Source organism: Exophiala viscosa (assembly GCF_022695815.1).
Source record: "Exophiala viscosa unplaced genomic scaffold EDD37scaffold_6, whole genome shotgun sequence".
Classification (NCBI taxonomy): domain Eukaryota; kingdom Fungi; phylum Ascomycota; class Eurotiomycetes; order Chaetothyriales; family Herpotrichiellaceae; genus Exophiala; species Exophiala viscosa.
In genome coordinates this window covers 669,733-688,210 of record NW_026944358.1, presented here as the reverse complement: position 1 = coordinate 688,210, position 18,478 = coordinate 669,733, and the positions used below count along the sequence as shown (strand labels likewise).

The window sequence follows — 18,478 nt, the reverse complement described above, 5'->3', positions numbered from 1 at the left end:
ATGTCGGAACCTGACATAGCAACCAAGGCCCCAGAGTCCGATGCATTCGAGCCTTCGGCGATCTCAGATCAGGACTCCAGGGCTCAGACCGGTGCGAGCATGGGCGAACACTGTGTCACAGACAGACCAAACCCAGAGGGTCGCCAACCATCTGGTGAAATGTCCAAGTTCGGGGATGTCGACATCTACATCTCCAAGCCAGCAGACTACCCCAATGCTCCAGCAAAGCTCCTCCTCCTCCTTACTGCCGGAACAGGTGTGCATTCGATCAACAACCAAGTCCAGGCCGACATATTTGCGGAGCAAGGTTTCGTCGTGATTATGCCTGACCAGTTCAACGGCGATCCTGCACCAAATTCCAAGCCTGTCCCCACCCAAGAGGAGAACCCAGGCATTCTGGAACAGTTCAAGTTGAAAGCCGCAGAGACCGCCAAGTCCTTCATGGTTGACATGTGGCTGGCCAGGCAGACGCCCGAGAAGGTCATCCCAATTCTACTCAAAGTGATTGAGACGGCCAAGGATGAGTATGCTGACGCTGTGGCACATGGCGATGGTATCTACTGTGCCGGCTACTGCTTTGGCGGCAAGTACACCGTTTTGCTTGCAGGAGAGTATCCTGCTTTCGAAGGGCAAGCGGCCAAGGATGAAGAGGCTGGACCAGTCAAGAAGGGACCACTCATAAAAGCCGGTGCTCTCGCCCATGCAACGCTAGTGACTCGTGAAGACTTGAAAGCTGTCAAAGCACCGCTAACATTTGCGTGTGTCGGTAAGTCGCTACTTGTGCCTTATGGCCTAAATCTGTACTGACATCCAATAGAACACGATCCTTTGTTTCCTGCTGAGATTCTAGAGGAGGGCAAGAAGTTGTTCGCTTCCAGCAATATTGAGCATGAGATCAAGATTTACTCTGATGTCCCGCATGGTTTTGCTGTTTACGGCGACTATGATTCGGCATCTATCCGCGAGGCACAAGAGGAGGCTTTTCAGCAGATGCTCAAGTGGCTCCAGTCGCACTGAACCTGGAGTAGTCCTCCGAGCACGATTTCTCTAGAAGTACTCACGGCACATTTTGTGGCATGATAGCAGGATAGGCATTAACGACAAAACTCAAATGATACCCAAACACAACCCGAGATATGATGATCAACAATAACAAAGAATGTCGGGTGGAGAATACAGATAGTATTGGTTTGGGAAAGAGGCTCGCCTGGTAGAGCCTTCTACTCGGAACAGATCAACCGTGGTTCTATGGCAGCAGAACGCAGGGGGCCATTGTCGCTAATTGCACCAACAAAGCAACGTAATTGATTCTTCCACCGTCTGCAATATTCCAGCGCTCTGCGCTTTTTATGCTTGACCAGGTATCATCACTCATTTCTGCATCATCAACTGTACGAACTCATTGTCTGGGAAGTAATGTTAGTCTATGCTGTTTCCGTACGCATATTCACGAGTCTAGAAAGAAGGAACACTCACAATCAATGCGACCATCGCCATCCTGATCGGCCTCCCGGATCATTTCATCCACTTCATCGTCTGTGAGCTTTTCACCGATTGAGGTCATAACATGACGCAGTTCAGCGGCCGAAATGAAGCCGTTGTTGTCGCGGTCGAAGACTTTGAAAGCTTCTCGGATTTCCTCCTCAGAGTCGGTATCCTTCATCTTGCGAGCCATCATAGTGAGAAACTCTGCCAACTTGTGAGCCTATGCACAGCAAAATGCCCGCTGTCCATCTCGTACCAGGAAAATCAATTGTGCCATTGTTGTCCGCATCGACCTCGTTGATCATATCTTGTAGTTCCGACTCGGAAGGGTTCTGACCCAGCGACCTCATCACTGTACCCAACTCCTTCGTGGTGATTTGTCCTGCAGTCATGTGTCAATCGTCGTGTACCCTCGCAATCACTAGCTGACAGGCTCCCACGAAGCGCAACATACCATCGCCATCCTTGTCCTACACAAGTCGACATGTCAGCATTGAGACTCGAGGCGCATAGGGGCAGGGTACATACGAAGAGGGAAAACGCCTCCTTGAATTCGGAGACTTGTTCTTCGGTGAGAGAATCAGCCTGTAAACAAAGAAGATTAGCTGATGCACACGCAACGTAGGTTCCACATTCGCAGCCGCGTACTGAGCAAGGTCATGCGTACCATGTTTTTGAGTGAGGTGGTAGGGGGTTTATGTGTTGTGTGACGGCCCTTCAAAACAGTTACTGAGCGAGAGAGTCAAGAGGGTAAGTAGTAAGGTAGATTATAGTAGCTGAAGGCAGCGTAAGTTGAAATGCAGGTTGACAGTGGTTCTGCAACTTGGCCCCCCTTAGTTGACACGACTGACGACTGACGAAGTGGGATTGACTTCCCCGGATCATTAATTCGCCGGACCGCCGGCAACCATGGCCAGATCCGTGGTGCCTGTCGCGCGTCGAATGCTTGACAACGCCGATTCCATACTTTCTGTTTCCAGGCGCATACGGTGCACAGCATTGGCGCAAATTCAAACAGAGGCTGCGAGTTCTCAGCATGACAGTTCTTGCCTCTCGCACATCAATAGCGACCGATTCATGTATGTGAACTCGCCAACAACTACTACAGGGTCTGAAAGATGTGGAGAGACCGGACGAATCTGTGAATATCACCTTTCTACATGCTGGACCAAGTACTGATCATATGACAAGGTACATCTCATACCGACAGTCGTACTCTCATCATCCCGCGAAAAAGACAAAATACACAGGCTCCAATGGCTTCGCCGACCAGGGTTCGGAGGAAACCAGGGGTCTCATGTCCGCAGGGGCATATGACAATGAAGGAGATGCCGTGATTGAGATGGATCTGCTGCCGCCACGCTGGATGGATATACAAGAGGAGGTCAACGACGTGCTCAAGACCATCACCCTGAAAGCGGCCAAGCTGGAAAAGCTCCATTCCAAGCATGTCCTGCCCGGCTTCGACGACGAGGCAGTCAAACAACAAGAAGAACGAGAGATCGAGCGTTTGACGACAGAAATCACACGGAGCTTTCAAGAATGCCAGAAAGCAATCAAGCGTATTGAAATCATGGTACGAGACGCAAGGCAGGCGGGGACGTTGCAGAAGGGCGACGAGGTCATGGCACAGAACATCCAAGTGGCCCTGGCCTCTCGAGTTCAGGAAGTCAGCGCGACGTTCAGGAAGAAACAGAGCAACTATCTCAACAGTAAGACTTACACTCCTTTCAACAGAACAAATGCTGACATTAGCAGAACTTCGAGCCCTCGGCGGTTTTGAATCGCCGTTAGGTCGATCTTCGACTCCGGTACAGAACCCCTACTCAGATCCGGCTCTCATGGAATCCGACGCCGACAAGTCCTTCAGTCAGTCGACGCTACAACAGACCGCGCAGAAGCGCTTCAGGAGCAACGACACCGCGATAGCCCAGCGAGAACAAGAAATCAACGACATCGCCAAAGGTATCATCGAGTTGGCAGACATATTTCGTGACCTGCAAGGCATGGTCATCGACCAAGGCACAATGCTGGACCGGATAGACTACAACGTCGAACGGATGACAACGGACGTCAAGGGTGCCGAAAAGGAGCTCATCGTGGCCACGAATTACCAGCGGCGTAACACGAAGAGGAAGATCCTGCTCCTTCTTCTACTTTTGGTGATTGGAATGTTCGTTCTGCTTCTCATCAAGCCCAAGAAGCGATCAGTGGCTCCAGCTCCCGCGCCTTTCCCTCCAACAACGCCAGAGAATCCTCCATAATCTGATCACAATTTACCATAAGGAAACCACCTTCACCGATCACCAACCGTGACACCTTCACTCACCCTCTACCGAGACACCTCACCTAGGTGGGCGAAACTAATGCGACTCAGAGGCAGAGACTTAGACTAGGGCACATTTGCACGGGTCTCAGGCCTGAACATGGCCAGCCTTAGGTGTATTGGGACAGCGTAGCGCTATCACCTCTTCCATGCGTCTAGACAGGGTCATTGCAGCCACGTCACACGGCATGCCAGACGGCCGACAGACCCACGAGCGAGCGAGCAGTGGAGAAATGCACTCTGTCACGATTGCGGAGTGTAGGAAGCGCGCTTCAGGAAGAAGAAGGACATTTGTGCGAGTGGTGCTCCAGGATGAACCGGCGCCTGCAGTATCTGCACGTAGGTCTGTTCTTGATGAGTGTCGTCCGAGGGGACGGAGCCATGTGGCAAAATGGGGTGCTCTTATGCTCATAGCCGTGGTCACGTATACGCCCAGTTGCCACAAGATGAGTTGTGTGCTGCACTCATGGCTCAGGGAACCGAACATACATGAATATATGGAAGGTACTTCCCTCTCGTGTGTGTATTGCAAGGAGGAGAAATAGTTGAGACGGTACCACTATTGAAGACGCATATAATTGGGCATCGGCCCGGGCATCTAGACGCCTCACGGGCATGTAGACTAAAAGTTCTACAGCAATTGGTATCTAACAAATGCCAAAAAGTAACCTGCCACTATATCGCCGTTCGCAATGCACCACAAGGTTGTAACCTCAAGAAACAGCACCAGCCATGACGAGTGGTCTCACTCCCACCCTTTCCGTCTTCTTACTGCTCGCTCCAGGCACAGGTTGCTCCGACGCCGCCTTAGTATTGATCTTCAAGTCTCTCAGTCTGGCAGCAATATCAGCACTTTCGACAGCAGCGCCAAAGCCGACGACTTCGTCTTTCTGGAGGCCAGCAGAAGCAGGCAACTCGACGCATCGGGCGCCCAGTCTGCCCCTGATATCGTCAAAGAGAACCTCCATGGGCGCAATGTACGCGGTCTTGCTTCTGTCGCCCCACGCAAGCACATGTCCGCACAAGCCGCCCGAGACAGGATCGTAAACCCAGGCGCCGCTGTCACCGGGAATACCAAACCCGCCTTCGACACACCAGGATGTCGAGAAGGACTGGCGGCCATGAAGCTTGACGAGAGACATAGCTTGGGAGATGCGACCCTTCTTCAGACCCGAGGAGCGCCCGCGGCACTGAACCTGGAGACCGGAGAGTTTGGCCAGTGGCGTCACCGTTGTCAGAGGAGGTTGAGGTTGTTGTTGAGTGTTCGTGCTAGACCTCTTTACAAGACTGCCAGTCTGCTCAGGCACGGAATTCTCTATTTTCATTCTATCGTCGTGGATCCTGATTAGTGCCCAGTCGACTTCGTGTTTCATTTCGCCTCGGACCACGCGCCGGATGCCACTGCTCGCAAAGACGTACCCGAACGAATGGCTGGCGAGGTGATCGTCATCTCTGTCCTCCTCGCTGGGGAAGAAGTCCTCGTCGACATCGTCGATGGCTGGCTGGGTGACGCAGAAGTCATCGTCCGAGTATGGTGCAATGCCGATCTTGTCGCCTATAGAAGCTGCGTCATCGACGTCGTCGGAAGAAGAGGATGATGCATCGTCGCCAATGGACCCATCGTCCTCGTCCAGCTCCGGGGGAGAATCGTCTAGATACCAGAACTCGTTACCATCGGCGTCCATGATGGAGTAATCCGGTCGGATGGTGCTCGCGTCGCTCTCGCCGTCACTGCCCTCGAAATCTTCGTCGGAGATCTCAAGGTCTGACAAGCGTGCGAGGTCTTCTTCAGACTGCATGAACTGTACGTCGGCAGAAGAGTCGAATTGGCCTGGCAAGGTCCGGGTTGCTCCAGACCTTCTCGGCTGCTCTGTCTGCACGGCCTCATCTTCGTCCTCCTCGTCACTCGGCGCCTCAAGCATGTGGTGGACCGTCATTCCGAAAGGCTCACCATCCACCAGGATAGTACCCCCGAATGACACAGGGGGCAGGTGTTCGGAGTCCTTGAAAGCTCCGATGCTAGCCCCATTTGAAGGACATTTCTGGTACTTTTGTTCTCGTAACTTTCGTCGAGACCGTCCAGTTCCCTTGCTAGATCCATACCCAGACCGTTTGACACTTTTCCTGTTGCCGCTTCTCCTGACTTCACCGTTGAGAAGGACGACACCCCATCCTCTCTTGGGTTTGAAACTCTGTCTTAGAACATCACGGACTTTGTTTATCTGTGGACACTGCACACATATAGTCGTCTTCGCCTTTTCCGGAGTCGTGCCAAACATCATGAGACTTAGACTGCAGGAATCGGTGCAATCTTTCAGGGCCGTTTGTAGTATTCTGCCAAGCTTGGGCATCACTCGCGTGTTCCATTGATCTAGATCGTCCTGGGGAATATCAAGATGAGACCATTTGCGCATCTTTTCGTCGACTTGCGGGATTGCATCTTGGACTGCGTCTGCTTTGCGCTTTGAATTGGCCCGCTTCGGAAGTTCTGGTTTGGTCTCGGCTTTTGTAGGTCGGAACGCGCTCTTTGATCCTGCGTCAGGTGCTGACTCGGCTTTGTACATCTGTTCAATAAGTAGAATCTCGAAGACCTCGATGTCCTGTGGAGGCGGTGGACCTTCCTCGTCTAGTGCACAGCACTGTTGGAGGTCTTTGAGGATCTGCAAGAGGGCGGAACCTGCATCTTCATAGTTGTTCTGGTATTGCAGCGCGGTGGGAGCCTGCAGACACCTCTGGACGACACGCATATACTTGGTTCCACACCTAGAGGCCAGCTTAGGTACATAGACGCGCTGGACTCTATCCATCAAAACCTCTCGAGTATATCTTGGCTTCCACAGGCGTGAAAGAGGTGTCCAAAGTGCAATTTCCAACAGTAACAAGCCAAGACTGTAGATGTCATACGCCGGTACGACTTCAGAAGCGCGAACGTCGTGGTCCGGATGCCGGTAGATGGTTGAAGCAAAGGGTTCCTCTGCTTGTGATTGTGAAAGGAAGTCCTGGCATGACTGGAGAAGATAGGGAGATCTCATCTCCTTTGGTGCATTCGAGCTATGAATGTGATCGCCCGATCCCAAGACAAGAATGTTACTGCTGTTGATATGTTGATGGGTCTCACCATGGGCGAAGTACCCCATCATCGACAATGCTACGTTGTACGCGAGTCGAAAGCGGTCTTCGAGTGCGGGATGAGGAGAGCCTTGTCTGTCGCTCGCCGAGATCAAGGAACCTAGCGTCCGAAGTTGTTGCAGGCTTTGGGTATCATGCTCCTGTGGTAAGGCGTAAACCATTGCACACCGTGCTCCGGTAGGGTCAATGGTGAACCCGAGCAGTCGTAGATGACCACACCATGAGAGTGGCCTTTTCTCGCACAGTTTTCCACCAAGTTCATGGACTTCAAATACGTCGTCGGCACTCCCTACAACGTATAGTGGAGTATCAGCTGGTAGATAGTCCAACAAAACATGTTGTGCACCAGGGCGATAATATGCAAGCGATCTTTCTTTGACACTGGCCAAGGCTCCCGGAGGTTCATATGGCGGAGGATCAGCACGCTGGGCTGAAGATGCACTGAATTGCAGGTCGCCAAACTCGATATGAAGCGGGTGGTCGTAGACATGTGCATAGTCAAGATTGTCAGATGACTCGTGCGCGTGCTTCGCTCTTTTCGCCTGATCTTTCTCGTCACCCCTCCTTGTACCTTCAAGGGTGTACAGGAGATCGATGCACTCGGTCAGGCGATCAAGCTTGGCCCGGCGACTCTTGATCTCCTGACTAGTCCATTCACTTCGTTGCGTGACTGGACTGGACCCAGGATCTTTCAAGGATTTGACCGAGATATTCTTTTCATAACTGTCAGATCGTTCCAATCGTCCAAGCTGGAGTTCGTCATAGAGGCCTCTAATCTCGGACATGACACTGTCGACAACCTCGCCTAGTTCAGCTTGATCGATCATCTTATCGATTTTGACGTCTCCATGTTTGGACTGTGGAGAGCCCATGTCCCGCTCGGCCCAATGCAAGCCCCAGGCATACAATCTGTCTTGCTGAAGCTGGAAATCACGCCTCAAATCGCCGAATTCTGGCGAGTCGGCGACATTCGCAGCGGCTGGTGCAGCTTTGGCCCTCTCGAGAGACTTTTTGGTATCGGAATATAATCTCGAAAGCCGCTCAGTATTGGCGCTGAATTGGTGGAACATATTGAGCGTCGGCGCTGTTGTTGTTATTTGTTCACCGTGTTTCCTTCATATCTGCTCTGAGCCGTGGTAGAAGATGTATGGACCCAGACTGGAAGACTCTGTGCACGGCTCCTGTTTTACTTGATTGTTTTATGAATTGGGGCCGGAAGGAGGGCGGGGTGAGCGAAGGGCCGCGTATATCGAAGTCCGAGAAATCCTGGTGCCTGGTTCTATTCGAGGCAACGCCACAGCCACGCCCGGACTCTGGAACGAGGAAGCCTAGAGCCCACCAACAAGTTTACCTGTGACTGGCTCCAGCCACAGTTCTTTGCTCCTCAACCATCAAAGAAATACTGCTGCCTTGGGTTGAGTTCGGAACCACCAATTGACGTGTCATGAAGGCCCCAAAGGTGTGAACCTACCTGCTGGATACCTAGCAGGCAAGACTCCAGCACCTGCATATGTCAGATCACTTTGTTTACTGGCGTGATTGCATCTTACCTCAAGGTACATAGCAGGATTATTTTTCACGTAGCCACCGCCCCGATTGTGGCCTAGGAAAAAGGCAGGCATTACATCAAGAAACGAAGAGCCTACAAGAATTATAGAGTACGATGTTTGGTTGAGATGCAGATTCATTCAATTCTGTCTTCTGCTGTCACAGCTGACCATCTGTCTTGATGGTAGGTTCTATCAAAGGAGTACAATTCCATCATGAATGTTGCATCTCGTCTGAGCGATAAGACAAACGTCCCCAGTCAGCCCGTTTTGAATCAATCGAACTTGACTGCTTCGAATAGAGGACTCCAAGCGCCATTCTCAGACCGTAAGCTCCATAAAACCATAGCATGTTGTGATGTCACATTTCGAGGTGTAAGATACGTGTTAACGAGTCTAGCCACCGAAACCGTAGAGGGTTCTGCCTTGTCGCTTGAGAGCATAGACGACATCTAAGTCACTGTTAGTTTATGCGTCACATAATCTGCGCAGTTGGGAACTTACCAAGAGATGTGACGGTCTTTCTCTTTGCGTGCTCGGTGTAGGTGACAGCGTCACGAATGACGGATTCGAGGAAGGACTTGAGGACACCGCGGGTCTCTTCGTAAATCATGGCTGAGATACGCTTGACACCACCACGACGAGCGAGACGTCGGATGGCAGGCTTGGTGATACCCTGGATGTTGTCGCGAAGAATCTTTCGGTGACGCTTAGCGCCTCCCTTTCCGAGACCCTTTCCGCCTTTGCCACCTGTGAAGAATGCAAGTCAGTATGTTTTTGTGCGAAGATGAGGGGTGAGATATTGTTGTTGTGGTGTTGTTTGATGGAGGTGGCGTGCAATTTCTGACACGCGCAGCTGGGGCGACGACGAGGTACCGCAACCACTCATCACCAAGATAATTGGAAGTAAAACAGGTAGGAATAATACGTACGTCCAGTCATGTTTACTAAAGTGTTTGAGAGATGTAAAGTTGTAAGAAGGATGAATTGTTGATGGTTGAAGTTGACAGTTGATGATGAACGGCGTGAGTGGGGAGAGAGCAAGAAAGAGGAAAAGGAGAACTACAGAAGACGGAAGGCGAGAGGGTGAATATAACAAGAGGATAATTGGTGAGACTGATAGGTAGTTAATGGGGCTTGGCGGCATTCATGATCTGAGCACGGCAGAGGGAGGAAACCCAGGCAGAAAATAAGTCCGGATCAACTGCTTGAAAGCAACTCACAATCAGAGGTCCGAATTTCGCGTCTGTGATTGGCAGTGAGATGAGTGATATTGCTAGCGCAATATTTGAGTCACGTGCTGAGCACAGTAGATCGCACTATTTGGGGATCAGCTTGGGAGGGCCGTGCTGCTAACCGTGAACGGTCTAGACAGTTACGAGACATCATTCACCCAAACATCCCCAACCTTGTTGCATTCTTGAAAGCAGAAGCGAAAAAGAAACTTAGTTGAGCGTCGTTTGCCGTAGAGCTGCAAGAACAGACCTTGGGCCGGTGCTGGCTAGATCAGCAAAGGTCATTTGCATGTTTATGAGCTACTTTGAGTCTGCTCCAACAAACCTGCATTAAACGTACCTGAGTACTCGACTAAAGAAGACTACATGTGCCAGTGATGAATCTCTACGCTTACTGGTTTGTCGGCTCCAAGCCTGAACACATTACTTGGGGCAGACCAATCTCACGCTCGGAAGCTGCGGTCATGTAGGCAATTCCTGTTTGTGCAGTGAAATTCCGGCTCATTGAACAGATGTATGAGGATGAAAAGGCCTGAGAAACTCGCCGTCATTGTTTGTACATACCAGAAGAGTCATGTCTGCACCACCGCCTAAAACCCGGTATACCGCTGCTTGGGCTTGTAGTACTTGGTGTATCCGACGTAGCCACCACCAACAAGGCCACCAAATAACAGCACCTTGAAGAAAAACCATCCCCATCCGCCCTTCTTCTTGTCCGGTCTCCCTCGTCCGCTGGCTCTAGCAGCGGCGGCTTGAGCCCTGCCAGTGTTCGCGGCCACAGGGTTGTACAGGTTCCTCGTCTCGACGCTGACGATATCAAAATTGTCCGATAATTCGCCCGTATGTGCGCTGAAACCCAGGTACGCCGTATTCGGCATTTTCAAGGGTAACTCTGGAGTCGATTCCAAGCTGAAACAATCGATCCATGCGTCTGTCGACTTGTACTGTAATTGCAAGCTGAGCGACTTGTCTTGGAAATAAGTCAACTTCGCTTTCGTAGGAACCGAGGCACTACGCAGTCCTCGGGCCTATTCCGCAATTAGTCACACTGAACCGTCGCTATTCTTGCAGTATTGTCTCTCACCGAGCATCCGCCAATCTCATTCGCTTTCCCGTCATTGTCGGCATCGTACGTGGTCTTGCCATCGCCCAACATGCCCATCACATACGGAAACACCACACCAGGCCGGTTGTTTTTGTACGTGTCGAAGAAGATTCCCAGGCCCTCGAAGTTGTCGGCATGCCCGAACACAGATCCAGGCTGAGCCCGGTCTTTCGTAATCCACATCGCGAAGCCGTCGCCATGTAGATGTCCCTTTCCATGTATTGAGAATTCAAATTCGACCTCCCAATTCGTCGCCGTGAGCGGTATTCTCGAGAACAGCCAGCCAGACTGTGAGGGTGTATCAGACGCCAATCGAACGTACTGGTCGGTCCGTACGAGGGTGTCGCCACCAAAGTCGAACCACCGACTTGACATGTCAGAGTCGAGGTATGGAGGTGCTAAACTGTGTGTCCGCAGCTGCGCAAACGAGGTTCAGCCTGAGCGCTCGCACTACATTGTTGAGCAGACTCACCGGAATACTTTTCATTGACTGATCCGCCTCGACGGCGGCTCGCGTGCTGGCTGCACAAGCAGCCAGCAGCCATAGTGACGACCAGGCGCTGGACAGCCACATCTTTCAGGAGGCCCGACTTCAGGCGTAAAAGCGCGCAGCGGCGACCCTCGGAATGTACAATTCACTCACAAGAAGCACAAAAGAATCAGATGCAGGTAATGACACACGCTTGACAGGAAGGAAATGCATGAATGCAAGCAGGAGTACTTTTGGTCAAGGTAAAACAACGTGTCCAGTTACCTTTTGTTGCGGTGCGGAGAACGCAAGGCTAACGCCTGGCCGCATCTCTGACGCAGACGAAAACTTTTAGAGAGTCGACCTTCTTGCACTTTCTGAACACCATCGACCAGCATAACAGACATCCTCATCACAATTTGCACGACAATTCATCTTTGACCACGCGCCTCTGTACAAATATAAAGCCAGCCACAATCCAATCACCCCTCGTCAAACCACCACAATCCCGTCAACGCCCGCATCCAATTCATAAACCCAGCACACTACCCTCACAATGTCTTTCGGCGGCCTCTTCGGCGGCGGATCTAGCTCCAGCTCCAGCTCCTCATCATCCTCATCCGCACCGTCCACACCCTTCCCAGCACCGACCAGCAGCTCCGCCACCCTCCAACGCATCCAGAACGCCATCGCACAACAAGCAGCCGTCGCCAATGCGCGGTACCTCATCTCCAAAGTCAACGAGAACTGCTTCGCTCACTGTATAGCCACGCCCGGATCGAGTCTTTCCTCCGGGGAGCACAAGTGCCTGACGGCGTGTATGGAGAAGTACTTTGACTCCTGGAACGTGGTGAACAGGACGTACGTGACCCGCGTGCAGAAGGAGGGCGCATTGATGCACGCTTCGCCTTCGCAGGGGAAGGAGTTGTTCTAGAGAGTCTTACCACACCCTCGAGGGTCCGACCGCTGTGGCGGATCGTTGGCTGGCCGCTGGTTGAGAATAACTGGGCCCTAAGAAAAGGCAGTCTGTCAGAGCACATCGTTCTGCAGAGTTGTGGCACAAAATTTCAATGCAGCAAAGCTACAGAATACGCATGGTTCAGAACCGTGCTAATGTCAGCGCAAACTGCTGCGTCTACTTTGACAGATGAAAGCCGTTTCGGGTCTTGCTGGCGACAATGCCCTCTACTCAATGTGAGCGTTGGACACGCTCTAATCTAAGTGCGGCATGTTTGAGCGCTGATCTATCAAGCATATGAAGTCTCATACCTGGAGACGTTGCCTTCTCCTCTTGGGTGAAGTGGGCAAGTCTGCTGTGCTAGTATTGGTTGGCATGGAAATCTCTGCTCCTCGCTTGGACCATGGAGCCGAGACGGGAAGTGTATGATATCAAAACGTCGAGCTTGACCTGTATTATATAATTGGAACAAAGATCTTTCCAGCTCGTATCTGCCATGGTTCGTTGCCCCCGAACTGTATCCTAGACCCATGTGCTCTGCTGGGCGATGTTGCTCAAAACTCCGGCATAGAAGCTCCATGCATTTCTGTCTAACTCTAGCAAAAGTCAAGTACTAGAGTCAAAAAGAAAGAAGGAGACTTTTCAACAAGTACGTAATGTCAAAGTCGATTAGGGACAGCCCATCACGCTCAAATAACTGTGAGTCTGTATCTGATTGTAATCACCACTCGAACGACAGACTGCTTCCCTTTCCAACTCTCTTCTCGTCGTTTCATCATGAACTCTGGACACTGCTCGAGCCATTATAAGCCGCCCACGTGATAAGCATAGTTCTGGCGAACAAAGACATCAGGCTCCAACCTCCCACTCACTTGCGGCTACTGTAAACACTCAACATACACCCTTCGACCAATCCTGGAGTGCTTATCCAATGACTCCATCACGGCCTCAAGAAGGAGCGGGCCAAAAGGGTTCAATCTCACGTCTCAAATATGCTCTGTGCGTCGTGTGTCTGCTCGTCACTACAGCCTCGGCCACTGCGGCTGGCGTAGGCGTCTGCTTGGATGTCATTTGCATCTGAGGCAACTAGAAATCTGTGAAGAAGTGTCCGAATCTGGAATCAACGTCAGCTTGCAATCGTGGGATAACAGGACCAGTAACAACGTACGGGTCATCTGCTTTCTTTCCATATTCTTCGGTTTCCTCGGGATACTTGTCGAATTGACTGGCATCACCGGCTCCACCCTTGACCGGAGGCACATATGGTGCGTCAATGTCCTTCTTGACCAGCCTCTCCCAAGTTACCTCAGCGAACCAGGGGTGGTTCTTGATCTCGGCTGGACCACCGTGCAAGTTTCCCAACCGCTTTGTCAGATCAGACGTGATAAGTTGCACGAGCAGATCTTGTGCATCGTGGTGAATGTAAGGCGGATATTTGACCCGTCCCTTCAAGATGTTTTCGTAGATCTTCACAGGAGAGCCTCCATCCCAAAAGGGAGTGAACCCACACAGCATTTCAAAGATGAGGATCCCTAGAGACCACCTAGAACGTATCAATATTGGAATGGAATTTTTGGATGACCTCAACTTACCAGTCGACTGACTTGTTGTATCCCTTGGACGCTACGACCTCGGGCGCAAGGTAGTCAGGAGTACCACACAGTGTCCATGTAATATCGGGAACATCTTTGGCGAACCCGAAATCTGTGATCTTGATGTGCCCGTGTCGATCCAGTAACAAATTCTCTGGCTTCAGGTCACGATAAATGATGTTCTGTCCATGTAGATATTCGAGAGCCAGTGTCACTTCTGCAGCATAGAACTTGGCTACAGGGTTGGGAAAGCGCTAGGACATAGTCAGCTTCAGTGCAGTGGCCGAGTAGCTGTGGAGGCCATACCTGTGATTTTCGGAGCAAGCTGAAGAGCTCACCACCTTCGATAAAGTCCATTACCATGTATAGGGCTTTTGAGTCTTGGAATGTGCCCCAAAGAGTGATGAGAAATGGGTGTTTGACCCGGGACAGCATCTTTCTCTCATCATTTGTATGCTCAATCTGCTTCATCTTGACGACCTGAGCTTTTTTCAAGACTTTGACAGCGTAGAAGCGCTGATTGTGTTTCGACTGGACCAAGTGTACTCGTCCAAAAGACCCTGTTCCCAACGTCCTTTGGATTTGGAAGTCCGTCAAGGTATATTTCCCTTTAGTTTGTCTCAAGGAACCAGGGCCACCGACGTTGGCCATGTTGATGGGATCGCCGTTACTCTCGTTGGACCTGGTGGCCGGATCGGGAGAGGAGGTCACAGTGGTTGCGGTGGTTGCACTCGATTGAGTTGGTGCATTTGTGCCAGGCTGTGAGGGAATCGTGGAGGAGGAGGTATCGGTCTTCTGTGAAGATTTGTACTGGATAGGCTGGTTACTACCGGCGCTGTTGGCCGGTCTATCTTCTGAAGACTCTTTAGTCTTCTTTTTCTTAAGAAGACCTCCGAAGGTTGGCATCTGGCCGGTGGTGGGAAGCGCACGTTCCCGGAGAATGGAATGCTAAGAATGGCGTGTTTGACAAAGAAATTCGTGCACCCCTTCGATATGCTCGCCGGAGCCGGGGGTGAATTTGACGAGGGAAGGAGGGGCTTGCACACTTGGACTTGATCAGGCCAGGATCGATCGAGTGTTCGCTTGGTAGGCTAGGAAGCTGCAATGGGCAATGCAGCACGATAAGCTGTCAATCGACGAGTGGAGTTAACAATGCAGCAGTTAATCGAACTGGTCGATCATGTACCACATGCAAACACTTTGAACACCTCGAGCGTGCAATTCGAAGCTGGCAAATGTACCACAGAGAAGAAGGTGAACAAGGTAGGTGAGATTGAGAGCTTGACAGAGTAGATCTGTCAGTGAAGAGCTGTGACCGAGTGAAGACGATAGATGGCGTGGTGGTTGAGAGAGGGAACGGGCGCTTGATTGACAATGATCGGCGACCACAGTGACCACGGACCAGTTCAATTGAACAGGAGCCGTAGACGAAAGTTACGACCAGCACGAACCAGGTATAACACGCAGCGAATAAACGGGATTCACCTCGATCTCAACAGCACCATATTATCAGTGCTTTTCTGGCTGCTCACGGTAACACTCGACCCAAGAAGCGGGGGAAGCTCTCTCGTTGTCCACTCTGTTCAAGGTGGGATGCTTGTTGCTGGCTGAACCCACTCATACCTAGTAGGAGCTGCTTCAGCCACGTACGTAACAAAACGTGTCAGGGAGCATTTGATCGTAGATGTGACCCCTCCATTAAATCCATTTGTGCAACGGGCCGAGTATATAGCATCGGCTATCTTCGGGGTGATAAGTAGGGGTATATCGCTATGTATATTCACACAACAAACGGGCTTGCTTGTCTCTCATTCGTTCATTCTGTTCAAAAGGACTGAACTTAAGCTCGTGCCATCTTCATCTCCCGGGTTATCTCGTCCACTATTTCCTGGGCCTCACCAGCTGATCGCGCCTCAAGATCATATCGCTTCGTTTCCGTGGGCCTTCGACATGTAATCCGAACCAGCTTTGAGTGCTTGGTGCTGACTTTGCATCGAAGCACGTCACTGAATTGTATCGTCGTCGTTTTGGCGTTCGAGGTCGTGTCTGCGGGCATCATATGAAGCAGGTCTCCATCGAACACGAGCACCTTCTGGCTGCCTTGCGCAAAGGGTGCCAATTGTTTTCTTGTGACATAGTATTTCTTGAAGTTGCTAGCACTCTGTGACAGTTCCTGCTTCTGAAAAGGGTACTGCAGCTGGCCTTTTTTGCTTTTCGTTGGGCCTTGAATATCAAGCAGAAGTGGCGCATTGGGTGATGAGCTGCCTGGAGAGCCCGTCAATGTCGGCACTCCAGCTCCAAATCGTCTTCGCACAAGATCCAAATCAGACCGAGCTCCAAGAGCTTCGACCGTCCGATCCAATGGAGCGACAGTGTTTGTTCCTGCCACTTTCAGTACGAACTGTGCCTTTTCGAAACCCCATCGTTTGCAGACGTGGTCGAGTATCTCTGCAATGTAGCTGTCTGTCGAGACCTCCATAGTCATGGTTTGTGCAGACACATCGACATCAAAGTACTTTATCCTAATCGTCTTTGTCGTCCCCATGCGTGGTGTGGCTTGTGGCCCAACCGGGGCAGGTTGATCTGCTGGTGTGAGGGATGCATTGGCCAAAGCCGACGAAAAAGGCTGGCCTGCCAAAAGTATGCTTGTCTTGGATTGAGTGTGTTTAGGCGGAGGAGGGTGTTGCGGTTGCAATTGCGCTTTCGCGTTCGTGGGCTCTGGGGACATAGCCGATGCGACTGCCTCTTTAGTGGCCGGCGCAAACTGAGGTGTGTCTTTCTGGTTTGCTTCGGCTTGGGAAGACGATGCCTCCATCAGGGCGAACTCGTCAAATGGACGCTCCCGTGACCGACCTCTTCCACCTCGATTGTTGTTGTATGTGAAGTCTGTTATAGGACGTGTGCGAACAAGCGGCGGAAAGTCGTCGTCGACCTCACCGTCTTCAACCATGCGCAAGATCCACTTATTGACATTCAGATGTGGAGCAGTAAGGGCTGGCTCCAGCTTTTCCTCCTGGTACCTCCAAAGGCTATGTCCAATTGCCTCCGCCACAGTCACTGGGTTGCCATCCTTCGATACTCGGGCGAGTGGCATCTCGAAAGGCTCGTCAGCGTCTTGTGAGAAAGGTGCATAGATTTTTATCCAGAGTGGGTTCGGCGTGCCCTTCCCAGACAATGTGGCAAAGGCCTGGAGAGGGTTACTAGGAGCCTTCTTCTGCGCATTTAGCGCGCTCGAGAGCAGGCTTGTAGGCTGTATAAAACTGATGGGTCGAGGAGGAGGCAGTTCATGCAGGACGGGCAATGTTCTCTGCCTCCTGGGCGACTCAGGGACAGGGAGACGAGGTGCCGATCCAGAGCCAGATGTTGTCAGACTGCTCAGCATCATGGGTGGTGATGATGTGAGGTTGGGATCCTCTACAGATCTGAGTAGAGATGCAGAGTCGATGGTTTCACCCAACTCTGAAGACAAAGCTGAACCCACAGACTCGACGTCGGAGTCATCTTGCATGTCTTCCGTCGGCGCTGCATTTCCTTTGGTCCCGGTTTCATTGGACATGGGGGCAGATTTGGAGGTTTGACCTGCCTGCACCTTGCGTCGTTGGAAGTACGCAGGATCAACTTCGTTTTCAGACGACATATCACTACTTGTGGCAGTGTTAGCTCTTGCACGAGCTTTGACAGCCTCGACTGCTCCCAGTGAACCAGTTCTCTTCCTGGTGTTCATTGGTGGTTTCGGGGGCGAGGTTGTTACGATGTCAGGGGTGGCTCCTTTGACAGGGGATGAGTCTCCTCTATCGCGTGCAGGCATCTTTGCGAACCGGATCTGTTGAGCGGCACGTTGAGCACCTTCAGCCTCTTCTTCCGATTCATCTGTCAGGTCACTGCTGTCGTCTTCATCAACGTGTTCCTTTCTCCTCCGGCGTCTGGCGTTGAACGCTGGGCCGATAGTATCATTACTAATTCGACCCGTCACAAGCCCTCCTTCATCCTCCTCATCAGGGTTTGAATTCAGGAGTTGAAGATCTGCCCCATTTTGGAAATATTCAGTGTTTATAGATGTAGGTATTGGCGGAGAATATGTCCTTTGAACAGGTTCCGAGGTCCAGCCAGCAGCTCGGAACCCAGGCGAATTCAGGATTGAAGAATTGACATTGATTAATCGTTCTGCAACACCATCCTTAACGTTGGCAAGGTAAGAAGTCCGCAAGTACCATATGGCAAATCTGATTATCTTAGTTTAGCATAGCCTCAATACAAGATCCGCCGCAATGTGCTTGGAAAGAATTGAGATGGAACTTACTCTTCGTTCTGTAAAAGAGCCATCTTCCTAGGCTGTATGAACTCCAGCGCTATTTGTCTCGAATACCCGGCTGCCCTGGACTCTCAGAGGGCGATCAGACGCTCTGCGCCTCCTTCACGACCCTGAGTCTGAGTCATTGATGGCGAACTAGATTCGTTGAAAGTGAACGCTGCGCAGTAATGGGAAATGATGTGGTTCATGCAGTGATACACGGCACGGCAAGTTGTAAGAGTCGTATGAAGCCGATGGCAACGTCTGGAAATACCGGTGTTAATTTGATGCAGCCAAGTGGAGTTGCCAGTTGCCCGCATCATAGCCTTGTCGGCGGTGCC

The 18,478-nt window shown here is 51.4% G+C and overlaps 9 protein-coding genes across 9 annotated transcripts; 3 read left to right on the top strand and 6 right to left on the bottom strand.

Annotated features, from left to right (window-relative positions):
* Positions 1-1,017, top strand: EDD37DRAFT_609849 (Alpha/Beta hydrolase protein; the record flags this gene model as incomplete). Its single annotated transcript, XM_062815165.1, has 2 exons — positions 1-766; positions 818-1,017. 2 exons carry the CDS (start codon positions 1-3, stop codon positions 1,015-1,017), a joined length of 966 nt encoding a protein of 321 aa, XP_062669523.1.
* A 366-nt stretch (positions 1,018-1,383) lies between these two features.
* Positions 1,384-2,310, bottom strand: EDD37DRAFT_632095 (calmodulin). Its single transcript, XM_062816691.1, has 5 exons — positions 2,153-2,310; positions 2,014-2,070; positions 1,940-1,955; positions 1,742-1,867; positions 1,384-1,689 (listed from the first exon to the last, which is right to left on the bottom strand). The coding sequence occupies exons 1-5, from the start codon at positions 2,153-2,155 to the stop codon at positions 1,448-1,450; spliced, it is 444 nt and encodes a 147-aa protein (XP_062669522.1). The 5' UTR covers positions 2,156-2,310; the 3' UTR covers positions 1,384-1,447.
* Positions 2,311-2,400: 90 nt separating this feature from the next.
* Positions 2,401-3,749, top strand: EDD37DRAFT_694989 (syntaxin 16; the record flags this gene model as incomplete). The annotated part of the gene is made up of 3 exons (XM_062820092.1): positions 2,401-2,626; positions 2,677-3,197; positions 3,223-3,749. The coding sequence occupies exons 1-3, from the start codon at positions 2,604-2,606 to the stop codon at positions 3,747-3,749; spliced, it is 1,071 nt and encodes a 356-aa protein (XP_062669521.1). The 5' UTR covers positions 2,401-2,603.
* Positions 3,750-4,411: 662 nt separating this feature from the next.
* On the bottom strand, positions 4,412-8,386 carry EDD37DRAFT_431247 (uncharacterized protein). The gene has a single exon (XM_062812681.1). It carries the CDS (start codon positions 8,008-8,010, stop codon positions 4,525-4,527), a length of 3,486 nt encoding a protein of 1,161 aa, XP_062669520.1. The 5' UTR covers positions 8,011-8,386; the 3' UTR covers positions 4,412-4,524.
* A 220-nt stretch (positions 8,387-8,606) lies between these two features.
* Positions 8,607-9,710, bottom strand: EDD37DRAFT_632090 (histone-fold-containing protein). The gene is made up of 3 exons (XM_062816690.1): positions 9,420-9,710; positions 8,992-9,237; positions 8,607-8,939 (listed from the first exon to the last, which is right to left on the bottom strand). The coding sequence occupies exons 1-3, from the start codon at positions 9,427-9,429 to the stop codon at positions 8,884-8,886; spliced, it is 312 nt and encodes a 103-aa protein (XP_062669519.1). The 5' UTR covers positions 9,430-9,710; the 3' UTR covers positions 8,607-8,883.
* Positions 9,711-9,861: 151 nt separating this feature from the next.
* EDD37DRAFT_632089 (lectin, mannose-binding 2) lies at positions 9,862-11,597 on the bottom strand. Its single transcript, XM_062816689.1, has 4 exons — positions 11,300-11,597; positions 10,807-11,244; positions 10,235-10,750; positions 9,862-10,188 (listed from the first exon to the last, which is right to left on the bottom strand). Exons 1-3 carry the CDS (start codon positions 11,399-11,401, stop codon positions 10,313-10,315), a joined length of 978 nt encoding a protein of 325 aa, XP_062669518.1. The 5' UTR covers positions 11,402-11,597; the 3' UTR covers positions 9,862-10,188; positions 10,235-10,312.
* On the top strand, positions 11,597-12,386 carry EDD37DRAFT_431127 (mitochondrial import inner membrane translocase subunit tim13). Its single transcript, XM_062812680.1, has one exon. It carries the CDS (start codon positions 11,853-11,855, stop codon positions 12,228-12,230), a length of 378 nt encoding a protein of 125 aa, XP_062669517.1. The 5' UTR covers positions 11,597-11,852; the 3' UTR covers positions 12,231-12,386.
* A 726-nt stretch (positions 12,387-13,112) lies between these two features.
* Positions 13,113-15,063, bottom strand: EDD37DRAFT_431091 (protein kinase A). Its single transcript, XM_062812679.1, has 4 exons — positions 14,153-15,063; positions 13,847-14,100; positions 13,423-13,797; positions 13,113-13,368 (listed from the first exon to the last, which is right to left on the bottom strand). The coding sequence occupies exons 1-4, from the start codon at positions 14,750-14,752 to the stop codon at positions 13,341-13,343; spliced, it is 1,257 nt and encodes a 418-aa protein (XP_062669516.1). The 5' UTR covers positions 14,753-15,063; the 3' UTR covers positions 13,113-13,340.
* Positions 15,064-15,524: 461 nt separating this feature from the next.
* EDD37DRAFT_687082 (stress-activated map kinase interacting protein 1-domain-containing protein) lies at positions 15,525-18,359 on the bottom strand. The gene is made up of 2 exons (XM_062819930.1): positions 18,147-18,359; positions 15,525-18,069 (listed from the first exon to the last, which is right to left on the bottom strand). Exons 1-2 carry the CDS (start codon positions 18,167-18,169, stop codon positions 15,687-15,689), a joined length of 2,406 nt encoding a protein of 801 aa, XP_062669515.1. The 5' UTR covers positions 18,170-18,359; the 3' UTR covers positions 15,525-15,686.
* Between the last annotated feature and the right edge of the window lie 119 nt (positions 18,360-18,478).

Coding starts and splice junctions, on each gene's coding strand:
- EDD37DRAFT_632095 (XM_062816691.1), bottom strand. Junction 1,690..1,741: donor TGGCACAATTGATTTTCCTG/GTACGAGATGGA, acceptor ACAAGTTGGCAG/AGTTTCTCACTATGATGGCT.
- EDD37DRAFT_431247 (XM_062812681.1), bottom strand. CDS start 8,010: ATGTTCCACCAATTCAGCGCCAATACTGAGCGGCTTTCGAGATTATAT.
- EDD37DRAFT_632090 (XM_062816690.1), bottom strand. Junction 8,940..8,991: donor AAAGACCGTCACATCTCTTG/GTAAGTTCCCAA, acceptor ACAGTGACTTAG/ATGTCGTCTATGCTCTCAAG.
- EDD37DRAFT_632089 (XM_062816689.1), bottom strand. CDS start 11,401: ATGTGGCTGTCCAGCGCCTGGTCGTCACTATGGCTGCTGGCTGCTTGT. Junction 11,245..11,299: donor AGTCAATGAAAAGTATTCCG/GTGAGTCTGCTC, acceptor TCGTTTGCGCAG/CTGCGGACACACAGTTTAGC. Junction 10,751..10,806: donor ATGAGATTGGCGGATGCTCG/GTGAGAGACAAT, acceptor ATTGCGGAATAG/GCCCGAGGACTGCGTAGTGC.
- EDD37DRAFT_431127 (XM_062812680.1), top strand. CDS start 11,853: ATGTCTTTCGGCGGCCTCTTCGGCGGCGGATCTAGCTCCAGCTCCAGC.
- EDD37DRAFT_431091 (XM_062812679.1), bottom strand. CDS start 14,752: ATGCCAACCTTCGGAGGTCTTCTTAAGAAAAAGAAGACTAAAGAGTCT. Junction 13,798..13,846: donor TACAACAAGTCAGTCGACTG/GTAAGTTGAGGT, acceptor GATACGTTCTAG/GTGGTCTCTAGGGATCCTCA. Junction 13,369..13,422: donor GGAAAGAAAGCAGATGACCC/GTACGTTGTTAC, acceptor CGTTGATTCCAG/ATTCGGACACTTCTTCACAG.
- EDD37DRAFT_687082 (XM_062819930.1), bottom strand. CDS start 18,169: ATGGCTCTTTTACAGAACGAAGA. Junction 18,070..18,146: donor GCTCTTTTACAGAACGAAGA/GTAAGTTCCATC, acceptor TAAGATAATCAG/ATTTGCCATATGGTACTTGC.